The 12,174-nt window shown below is 35.4% G+C and overlaps 1 protein-coding gene across 1 annotated transcript in view; it reads left to right on the top strand.

Moving 5' to 3' along the window:
- NPHP3 (nephrocystin 3) overlaps positions 1-9,054 on the top strand; it is a gene marked incomplete at its 5' end in the record, with an annotated part of 34,822 nt that extends 25,768 nt beyond the window's left edge. The window contains 8 exons of the mRNA XM_081105775.1: positions 1,010-1,199; positions 1,362-1,603; positions 2,855-2,930; positions 4,112-4,239; positions 5,330-5,570; positions 7,278-7,403; positions 7,976-8,091; positions 8,716-9,054. Coding sequence (XP_080961901.1) covers positions 1,010-1,199; positions 1,362-1,603; positions 2,855-2,930; positions 4,112-4,239; positions 5,330-5,570; positions 7,278-7,403; positions 7,976-8,091; positions 8,716-8,896 — 1,300 coding nt within the window. The 3' untranslated portion in view covers positions 8,897-9,054. The remainder of the gene's footprint in view (positions 1-1,009; positions 1,200-1,361; positions 1,604-2,854; positions 2,931-4,111; positions 4,240-5,329; positions 5,571-7,277; positions 7,404-7,975; positions 8,092-8,715) is intronic.
- Positions 9,055-12,174: the final 3,120 nt, after the last annotated feature.

A 12,174-nucleotide genomic window follows, 5' to 3' on the forward strand; every position in this document is an offset into this window, starting at 1 on the left:
CATAAAATCAGAGCTAGAATGATCTTGAGACAGCTTCATACCCAATCTTGCATTTAAGCAGGTTTGACTGAGTCACCTAGAGAGGTGTGGTTTACGATATCTGACTCTCAAGGCCTTCAGAAACCTCAAAGTGTATCTGAGCCCTACAGAGAATCCAGCTGGTGTTGAGATTAAAGAAAGGATTACCCTTTAAAAATAAACATATTGTTTTGTCTTTTCTGGTATATTTGAATTTGCCTGTGTCAGAACCACACCTTATGAGCCAGGCTACTGACCTGCTAAGCCTCATGAGGGGATTTTTCTGTCTCACTTAGAAATTTCAACATTTCTCATAACAGCTGCATACTTTTTTTGTTCCTGAGTGAACTCTCAAGTTTCTTTGTTGTACCTTGTAACTTATTTCTTATCTTCATTCCAATTTTTCATGATTCCTTTGAAAGCAGTTTCATTCTTTAATTTACTAGCTCTCCTGGTTAATATCATCTACAGATAATTAAGCTTACTTTTATTCAATTCCATGATGAAAATACAAAGTAGATATCCTATGACAGTTTGCTTATGTTTCAGTAGTTTCTTCTGTTCTAGTTTCCATCACTTAAAATAGGTTTTTGGATGAACCCAAATTGATTACATATCATGAAGTGTCTAAAAGGAATTCTAATACATTGCTGTTGATGAGTAACCATAATGATGTTAATGGTAACAGCCCACACTATGGAGTATTTTCTATGTGCCATAATCTCCTTACAGTAACACCTGAGGCAGGTGGTGTCCGTGTCCCCTCTCTGCAAAAGAGGAAGTTGAGGCATAAGAGGTCAGACATCCTGTTCATGATCACGCAGCTGGGAGCAGTGGACTCAGGTGACAGTCTGAGTCCACAGTGTTACCTCACTACACCATACCTGCCTACTAATAAATTGTCAATTACTTGATATGAATTCTGGCGTTTTCACTTGATAATGGCTTTTAAGGTTTGTTTTCCTCTAATTACTGTTATTTGTTCAAACAGAGGACATTTTGCTGAGTTGCTGAGCTACTGGCAGTTTGTGGGCAAAGACAAAAGCGCGATGGCAGCCGAATACTTCGATTCACTGAAGCAGTATGAGAAAAACTGTGAGGGCGAGGAGAACATGATGTGCTTAGCAGATCTCTATGAAACCCTGGGGCGCTTCCTCAAGGACCTGGGCCTGCTCAGTCAGGTAACTGTAGCAGGAATCACAGCCAGGGTGGGTTTTTCCTGTTTACTCTGCTCTCCCTGCAGGAATTAATGCAGCTTTTATTTGCTGTGCTAATCAGATGGTAGATCTTACACTTTCCTACTTTTCACTCACTTCAGTTGACCTTTAATGTCTTTTCCCCAGGCTGTGGTACCTTTGCAGAGGTCTCTAGAAATTCGAGAAACAGCTTTGGATCCAGATCACCCGAGAGTAGCTCAGTCCCTTCACCAGTTGGCAAGTGTGTATGTGCAGTGGAAGAAGTTTGGCAACGCAGAGCAACTGTACAAACAGGCATTAGAAATCTCTGAAAATGCCTATGGTGCAGACCATCCACATATTGCTCGTGAACTTGAGGCACTTGCAACTTTGTACCAGAAACAAAATAAGTAAGATTGAGATCACTAATACTCTGGTTTTAAAGTGGGGAATTACAGTTCTAAAGGTACTCATGTAGTAGGCTTTCTTTTGTGGCGGGGTACCTTTACTTATCCTGTACCTTTTTAATGCATCATATTCAAATACTATTTGTTGGTCTGCGCCTTCATGAGGTAAACAAAAAATTAGAACTGTAAGATCCATCTCTATCTGAAGATGAGTAGAGAACAGAGCATGGGGTTTGTAGTCACATAGTTGGGTCGGAATCTGGGCTCCCTCACTGACTGGCTTTGTAACATGGAGTGAATTACTAACACAAGGGCTAAGAACCGTGGCCCCTGGCCAAGTCCAGGTGGCCTCCTGCTTTGTAAACAAGGATTTACGGGAACACAGCTGCACTGTTTTCATTTACATATTGTCTATGGTTGCCTCCTTGCTTCAGCGGTAGAGTTCATTCAGTAGTTGAGACAGAGACTGCATGGCCCATAAGGCCTAAAGTACTACCTCGCCCTTTATAGACAAAGTTTGCTGGTCAGTGGTATAATAAAAAGTATCTATGAGATACCCACTGAATGGCTCCTTTTCCTCCATCAGAAATCATTTATTTTGCTCCATCATCACTGATACATACTGGAATATTTTTAACTTTAAGAAATCTTGTTCACACAAATTTTGGATGAATTTTACATTTATCTTTGACCAAACGTTAGCCTCTATAGGAGAAGGTGATATAGCAAGCTAAAATTTTGGATTTTCATTTAGATATGTTGTCCTTTAGAGATCCAAAGTGAATTGTATCAGTTAAAAATCTGTTAAATGTCCATTACTTGGAGTATTAGGTCTGTTTTGTTAGATTCTTTTTTTTTTCTTTTTTTTTAAAAATATATTTTATTGATTTTTCACAGAGAGGAAGGGAGAGAGATAGAAAGCTAGAAACATCGATGAGAGAGAAACATCGATCAGCTGCCTCCTGCACATCTCCCACTGGGGATGTGCCCGCAACCCAGGTACATGCCCTTGACCGGAATCAAACCTGGGACCTTTCAGTCCGCAGGCCGACGCTCTATCCACTGAGCCAAACCGGTTTCGGCAGATTCTTTTTTTTTTATGAAGGGTTGTGTTAAAGATTTGTAATTCCATGTAACAGTGCTGGTTTTAAGAGCCAGAAATAGCTTTACACTAGGTAAGGAGTGCTTTCATTTCACTGAAATATGTTACTTTGGACATGTTTCTTTTGTTTGACTTTATTTTTTTTTTTAAAGATATGAACAAGCTGAACATTTTAGGAAAAAATCCTTTAAGATTCGTCAAAAAGCTACAAGGAGAAAAGGCAACTTGGTAATGAGAGATTTCTTTTGTTTTGTGTTTTGAACAAAGAGGAAGAGAGCATCTCTGACTATCACAATATAGATGCATAAACCTCACAAGTTTTAAGAACTTTTTATTTTAAGTGACTTCTAGAAAAGTACTGATTAATATTTTAATATTTTTATTTATTTATAATGTGTTTAAATATTACTATTACTGAGAAGTACAACTTAGTAGACTCTTAAAAGTAGAATTATATATTGTGTTAATCATTTTGCAGTTTATATGTACATCAAATCATCACACTGTACACCTTAAGCTTACACAGTGTGGTGTGTCAATTATATCTCGAAATTAAAATTTTTTTTAAGTGAAACCTAGTTCATTTGAAGGTTAGACTCTGGATGTAGACTTGAAAGCTGCTTCAATTCGTTTCTTTAAAATGTTGGAAAAGGGAGTAAAAGTAATTTAGTTAACATTTTATGTTGGATTCAAATGCAAAGAAATTCTTACCCTTGAGAACAAAAAAATTATTTTCACAATTCTAAGTTGCTCATAAAATCTAAATAGAGTTTATTTGTTTTAACTTAAAATGTCATGTGCAGTTTTTAACTGAAATGTATTTGACATATAGTACAATATACATATTGATTTGATACATTTGTATATTGTAATATGATTGCCATTGAAATGATAGTTAGCACCTCCACCACATCACATAATTATCATTTTTTGTGGGAATAATTATGATCTAGGTCTCTTAGCAAGTTTGATGATTATAATACAGTATTGTTGTCTATATTCATTATACTGTACATTTGATCTCCAAGACTTATTTGTCTACTAGTTGCGAGTGCTACATGCAATTTAAATACTTGACGTTTAAGTGGTTAGCAGTGAGATTGGTAAATATCTGAAAGTTAATTCTGTTTCCTGTTCTTTTGAAGCACTTTGGGACTCAGTTCACTTTGCTAAAATGTCTCATAATCATTTTCACAATAGTTTTTAATGAATTTTGGAATGTGATGCCATGTGGAAATATGTGTATTTTCAATATCCATTAGATTAACTTAGTGTGATTTTTAAAATAATTGTGATCTTCCCAAATGGAACAAAAGGTGAAAGGATTTTGTAGAACCCCAGTATATTGTTTCAGAACCAAAGATTGCACTTATTTAGTGATTGCTGTGAATTTCTTGTGTTTGCTCCAGTATGGATTTGCCCTTTTGCGTAGACGGGCCCTGCAGTTAGAAGAGCTTACCTTAGGTAAGGACACACCGGACAATGCTCGGACCCTCAATGAACTGGGTGTTCTCTACTATCTTCAGAATAACTTGGAGTGAGTACCGTGGTGTTTATAATGAAAACAAGTATCCATTTTTCTCTTAGGTGCAAAGGTGTTTTATATTTCTATCAAGTCAAGCTAGAATAAATCAATAGCAATCATGCCAGATTTCATGTATACGTTATGAACATAGCCACACTTAACAAAGACCATGGCATTTTTTCTGCTGTTTTCTTTCACATGGTTTCTTCAGTAACTAAAAAGCTATTCTGTAGTTTCCCTAGTATTTTCTATATGTTTATGAAAAGTGAGTTTGTGTGGCTATCATACACGAGACCTCATAGACTAAAGGAGAATAAAGAAAAGAATGTAGATGGGTGCTAGTTTTCTTCTTCAGTTTAAATGGACATAAAAGACAAAATGATAAATTTATACTTTCTGAAAAAAAAGGGTTTTGAGGCTTCTTTGGATGTCAGAAATATATAACAAATTTGATAATTTGGACATAAAAAAACTGTAACAAATATTTAGTCTACTTCACAAAAAGTTCTTCTATTAAAAATTATTAAGTACTAACCCCAAAGGGATAAAGAGCGAATATCAAAATCTTTTGTTTGAGTTAGGTCTAATTATATATATATTGATTTCAGAGAGGAAGGGAGAGAGAGAGAAACATCAATGATAAGAGAGAATCATTGATTGGCTGCCTCCTTCACATCCCCTACTGGGGATCGAGCCCACAACCCAGGCATATGCCCTTGGGTGGGATTGAACCCGGGACCCTTCAGTCTGCAGGCCGATGCTCTATCCACTGAGCAAAACCAGCTAGGGCAGATCTAATTATTTTAAAGGTATAAAAAATTTGTTTTGGAAAATATTTATGGGTTCATCTTTTTGGAGAAGTGAAGTGGAGAAATAAGATGTTTCAGGCCCTCACACTATCAGGAAAGCATTTTCATTTTTGGAAAAGAGCAGGAAGGGAAGAGGGCTGGGAAAGAGGGAGGAAGGATTTCGAGCTGAATCCTTCATTTTAACTCTCTTGGATGTAAGAATAAAAGTGCTTCAGTTCTCCAACTAACCAGGACTAGGGATTCTGATTTCTAGAGAATAAGCTGTTTAAACCATGTTGGGGTTTTGCTCATAGGACAGCTGACCAGTTCCTGAAACGTTCCTTAGAAATGAGGGAGCGCGTTCTGGGACCAGATCACCCTGACTGTGCCCAGTCTTTGAATAACCTGGCGGCTCTATGCAATGAAATGAAACAGTATGATAAGGCGGAAGAACTTTATGAAAGAGCTTTAGACATTCGGAGACGAGCGCTAGCTCCTGATCACCCTTCTTTGGCTTACACAGTGAAGCATCTCGCAATCTTGTATAAGAAAATGGTAAGTAATCCCTGGAGTGCTTGCCTGTGTTTTATAATAGTATAGCTATTAAACCATAATTGCCATCAGCAACATCATTTGCCTTTTGATAGATTTTTTTAATGACTTTTTATTGATTTTTAAAGAGAGGAAGGGAGAGGGAGAGAAACATCAATGTGATGAACATCAATTGGCTGCCTCCTGCACTCCTCCTACCCAAGTTCAAGCCTGCAATCTGGGCATGTGCCCTGAGAGGAATCAAACTGGCAACCTTTTGATGCTCGAGACGATACCCAACCAACTTAGCCACACTGGCCAAGGCTGGATAGATTATTTTCTATGAGCTTTTAAATCATAATGATATAGTTTTATAACAAATAGCTGAGTAGTACATTTAAAAATATTATTTCAGACTTAATAAATTAAAGCGCTGGTTTGGTTTCGTTAAAATACATTCTAAATACAAATGCATTCATCAGCATTCTAATTAAACTTATTCTCATATTACATTTCAGAAGTTCTGAAATTCATCTGTATTGTTTGCTGTGTTAAGCTATCATAAGCATAAATCACCCAATTGTCATGGCTAAAGGAAGAGTTTTTGTAATTGATAAAATGAGCATTTTAATTTCACTTTTTTCTTTGTCTACAGTTAAATGTAATGAACTAAACACCATTCTTTGCCATAGGGTTCTAGCCAGAGTGATGTTTGGAACTTTTATATAGCTTTTCTCCAAAAAGTGCCAGAGGAGTTTGCTTTCATTTAGCGCAGTGGTTCTCAACCTTGGCTGCACATTAGAATCACTTGGGAATCTTTTTAAAATCCTGATTTCCGGGCCTCATTCCTTTACTGGCAATAACAGAACAGCGGTAGGCCGTCTCTACACTTTGCAGGACCCTTTACTGGTCATGCAGGCACGAAGTTGTTTTAGTAAGAAGGCTCCGTTGTTGTTATTTCTCCCCAACAAGTAAAAAAGAAATAATTGGGAAAATCTGAAAAGGATTTGGTGGAAAATGAGTTTTTATTTTGATGTCATCTCCTAATTATGTATAGTAGCAAACATATATAGGGTGGGGCAAAGATTTTACATAAATAATTATTTATTAATTGTATTACTTTCCATACAAACAACTATAAACCTACTTTTGTCCCACCCTGTACTTTAATTGTAAGGTTTTTACTTTACCAGAAACAGTGATTAATAATGGGTGATTTTAAAGAGCTTTCTGAATTATCAAACAAAATGTTTTATATTCAATATAACTTTACTTACATATTCTACTAGAGCAGCGGTTCTCAACCTGGGGGTCGAACGACCCTCTCACAGGGGTCACCTAAGACCATCAGAAAACACATACATAATTACATATTGTTTTTGTGATTAATCACTATGCTTTAATTATGTTCAATTTGTAACAATGAAAATACATCCTGCATATCAGATATTTACATTACGATTCATAACAGTAGCAACGAAAACAATTTTATGGTTGGGGGTCACCACAACATGAGGAACTGTATTAAAGGGTCACGGCATTAGGAAGGTTGAGAACCACTGTACTAGAGTTTAGCTATCTAAAACCTTAACCATTAAACTGGGAGGTAATGCTTCTGCATTTTTTTCTCAAAAATTACTTTTTGATACAAAAGTTTGTTGGTGGAAAAGTTCTAATCAGGTAATATTTATTGCTTTAATATTCTTGTTAGATTTCACTTTTGTGTTCTAGGGGAAACTTGACAAAGCTGTACCTTTGTACGAGCTGGCTGTTGAAATCCGGCAGAAATCCTTTGGCCCAAAGCACCCTAGTGTAGCTACTGCCTTGGTGAACTTAGCTGTTCTCTATAGCCAAATGGTAAGTTCCCACACTTTAACTCTTTAAAAATGAAGTGTTTAGGTATGATATAGGTAAACAGGAATTAGATGTGGCACAGTAAAATTAATTAGAGGAAATTGAAGGTTATTTATCTACTAATGCTTTCTTTAGTACTTGAGAAATTATTGAAGTAATACTCCTCTTAGTGTAAAGCACTGACTGTTTAGTTCATTGAATAGGCTGTTTTTAAATTCTGGAGACTCCCTACATCTCTCTATCTAATATTATCTTTAAGCTTCAACATTTGCCTGTGATGGGTGAGAAACACGTATGGTACCAACTGGGCGATAAAGAAACACATAAAGTTTGTGTTTATATAATTGGATTAAGGTCAATGGTTACCAACCCAGGTCTAAAGCCAGTTTCTGATTTTCTATTATACTGCTTCTCCCATGATGATTACTTATAAATTAATCTGTTTATCCACGTTTTAGGAGGATATTAACATTTAAAAAGTGCTTATTCAACTTGTCAGCTTAATCTAGAATACATTAATAGTAATTTCATAAACCCAGAGTGTCCAAATGAGTGTTGTTAATTTTTTTAATAAGAAAAAACACATTGAAGCCTTGCCACTGTATGAAAGAGCATTAAAGATTTACGAAGACAGCCTGGGTCGGATGCATCCTCGAGTTGGAGAAACCTTAAAAAATTTAGCTGTGCTCAGGTGAGAATTTTTTCACTTTCCTCATACTAACTACCTTTTAGAACATCTTTTAATTTGACTCATCATGGAACAACAAAAAGATCCTTACTGCTGAATGTTTTTTCTTGGAGGTGGGTTGTTTCTGGTTGATTTCCTACAAGAGATACAGTAGTATCTAGAAGTGAAACGAAGGCTACACAATGTATTTTACAGAAGAGTTTATCATGGCAAATAGTGAAGGATGGTTTACATGTGCAGCCAGCTGGGTCTGCAATAATATGAGCAATTTGCTGTCCTCAGATCTCATTTACCATGAAGTACATGTTGACTTCTGCTCTGTGTTCAACTCAGGACATAGAAAATATCTAATTTCCCTTAGCAATTTCACTGCATCCTTCACAACACAGTCTTAATGGTGTCCATGAGATACTGAAATGTCCCTTAGCAGTACAAACAGAAAGGAAAAGAGTTTGGGTGTTCTACTTTTTCTGGTCTGTTTTAGTAAATAAATGCACTGGAGGGGAAATGAGTGATTATTCACTTTTTTGTGGGTTGTTTTTTTTGGAGGAGGGTATCCTATAAGGTCATTTAGAATTGTTAGAAGGTTATATTCTGATTTGAAGAGGTTTTTATTTTCTCTCAAAGCTATGAAGAAGGGGATTTTGAAAAAGCTGCTGAACTGTACAAAAGAGCGATGGAAATAAAAGAAGCAGAAACGTCACTTTTGGGTGGAAAAGCTCCTTCCCGACACTCATCGAGTGGAGATACATTTAGTGTAAAAACAACCCATTCTCCTAATGTTTTCCTTCATCAAGGACAAAGGTAGTAGCAGCAATCACAATTCACTGCAAATGCATATTAGAAGAAAATAATGAAAAAACATTTGGGACATTAGAATTTAAAACTTACTAAAAATGTTTTTAAGAAATTTTATTTTTACTTTGTCTGATTTAAGTGGTATTTGTATTAAATTGTGTTGGGCTACATTGAAGTTTGAGTCATGATTATGTCCGTTTTAGTTAAAAGAATTAACTTCCCAGTTGTGTGGGATCAGGGCTGCAGACACTAGAATCCTAAGATGCCATGAAGAATGAGTTGGTCTCTGTTCAACAAGAGCTGGCAGAGCAGTTATGCAGGGAGTTCAAGAACTGCAAGATTCTTTTCATCTCTCATTAGTACTTTACCTCACCATTCCCTATGTTCCTTCTCAGCAGTAGTCTGGCCCAGTTCACTACCTCAAAGAAAAGTTTCAAGGAATAAAGGGATAATGTTTATGAAAAGTATGAATTGTCTTCTGTAAAATGACTAGTAACAAGAATCTCTGTTACTTTTTTTTTTTTTTTCAAATTCTACCTTTTCCTTGAGCAGATTGGGCCAAGTCCTCTGCTTTCTGTGCTCTGTACATTGTATATTATTTGTCTGTGTAGTATATATCTGCATAATCTGAAGTCATTAATGCAACAAATCAAGCTTGTTGGCATTCTTTGGCCTTACCCAAAATATGGACGTGACATTCTCTTCTTTTTTCTTAAATGGCCTAAATCTATCTCTTCATTTATCTCCAACTCAAATTAGTCTGCCTTTTATACTGAAAATTAAATATTTTTTATAGCTTTTGTAAATATTGCCACATTTTGGATATTATTTTGTACCATCCATGTATTTATATACAATAAAATCTTTAATTTTAATACTTGGTAAAAGACATAATAACCATACTCCCCTGTTTTAAAATAAAAGTGCAATTTTAAGTTCCCCCTTTTCTACTCAATACAAGAGGGTTATAGAACTAAGAAGTACACTACCGAAAGGACTGCATGTTGTTACTACTCGCTGAGTAGTTTGCTCCACTTGAGCTTTGGTGACTGTATAGGCTTTTGGTGATTTTAAGGCCTGGCTACTCACAGGGTGGTCCATGAACCCACCATCTGGAAGCTTGCTAAAAATTCACTCCTGAGATTCTCCCCAGACCTACTAAATCAGAATCAATTTAGCTAGATCCTTGGATGATTCAGATGCACATAAAAAGCAATGGTCTAACTCTAAGGCACTACAGTGGTGTCTGAAAAGAAATTAGGTAGGGTCTTATAAAGCAAACAGCCTTCTTCCCCCTCTTTTGAGAGACATTCAAGAGGGGGGAAAAAAACAAATATGACCATAAGACATCTTTCTGAGTTTGCCAGCTATGAAAGGCACAAAGTAATTTAATTTACAAATATACCAAACATTGATTTTATAATTAAGCTACTTAAGAGTTTAAAATTTGATTATTTGGTGATAATAGTAAATTAATATAAGTAATATATTAAATTTAAATGCTAAAACTGCTTTAGAAAATAATTTGAGATCAATGTACTAGAAGAACCTTGAAAAAAGGCAAAACTAGCAAAAGAGTAATATCCATTTAGTAGCAGTAACAAAATTTGGACTTGAAAAACAGAAAAATGGAAACTTTTCATATTCTTCAAGTTAATGTTATGGTAAAGTTATTATGGTAAAAATTCACTAATTATATCTGGGGGGTAATGTCTATTTCAAAAAGTTTAAGTTCAAATATAATTTTTAAAGCTATTTTGATCATACTACTTAATTGTACTACCAGCTCAAATATTTTAATATAGAATGCCTACTTATGAAGAAAAAAATAGCTGGGGCAGACATTCCTTTATGTGTATTTGAGGTTCTCAAATTGGAATATTATGTTCACTTTAATATACACCTTCATGATGAAAAAGGTAGCTTTCAACAACTCATAGTTATAAAACTGAATTGCTAGGATCCAAATTATGGTAGTTATAATTAATTTTATTAATAAAACTTTATAGAAAGGAATTTAAAAATGCAATTTGGGAGAGGTCAAAGCTTCGTTAATAAATACTCCTAAATGAGATCAACCAAAGGACTTGTATGCATGCATATAAGCATAACCAATGGATGCAAGACACTGGTGGGGGGGGGGAGGGGGTGTGTGAAGGCATGTGCCAGGGTAGGGGAGGCCGGGGGGAGGTCAATAGGGAAAAAAAGGAGACATATGTACTACTATTTGTAATACTTTAAACAATAAAATTAAAAATAAATACTCTTAAATGGTTACCTGTGTTGATCAGGGTGTTTATAGGTATTCAGGGACTATTTTTATATGAAGAAACCCATAGTACATATTTTCTTAACTGTATAAAACATTTGAGTACTACCACAAATTCTCATTAACAATGAGGGACGGGATTAAAGTTGAACATATGGTTTGTTTTACTAGAATTTAGAGCCTTTGTGCTAAGGCAATTTTGGGAGCCTGTTTCTCTTTCACATTAGAAACAATAGTGTTAATCTTGTCAAGCACCGTGGGTTTATTTAGTAGTGTGAAATTCAGTAAGGATTAATAATCAGCTGCCTACATACAAGTTTTCATGGCAATCAGATTGTAAAGAGCATTCTAGGTTGCAAAAGATACCTGTTACCAGATTTTTTTTTCTGGTAAAATAATCCAGTAACTATTTTTTTAAAATATGTGGGTTTTTCTTTAATTTCAGAGAGGAAGGGAGAGGGAGAGAGATAGAAACATCAATGATATGAGAAATTCATTGATCGGCTGCCTCCTGCACGCCTCACACTGGGGATTGAGCCCACAACCCAGGCATGTGCCCTTGACCAGAATCAATCCCAGGAGGTTAAAAAAGGAATGGGATTTAAGAAGACTGGATTTTTTTTTGAAATTCAAACATCTCTAGTAACTAGAAAAGTTAGTTATTTTATAGAGGAATACATTAAATTTTTAAAATATAACAAATGACCTAGCAAGGCAACTTAAGTTTCAAGGCTAGAAAAACTATCCCTCTGCCTTCCTGACATTATTTTAAACATAAGAATCACAATATAGTCCTAAAATCACAAAACTAATATATTGAACATATTTTTGATCTGTGGGCCTTTCTGAAATACGTTTTTAGAACTTTATTTTACAAGTGGAAAATGCACTTTTTAATTTTTACTAACATTGTCAGCCTACAAATACAATTTAGACATTCCTATCTTCAAAGCAAATAATAATAATAATAATCAAAATAGGAGATTAGCAATAATAGCCTACAGATCTTACCTTGGCTT

The sequence above is a fragment of the Myotis nattereri genome, assembly GCF_964212035.1.
Source record: "Myotis nattereri genome assembly, chromosome: 14".
In the NCBI taxonomy this organism is placed as follows: Eukaryota; Metazoa; Chordata; class Mammalia; order Chiroptera; family Vespertilionidae; genus Myotis; species Myotis nattereri.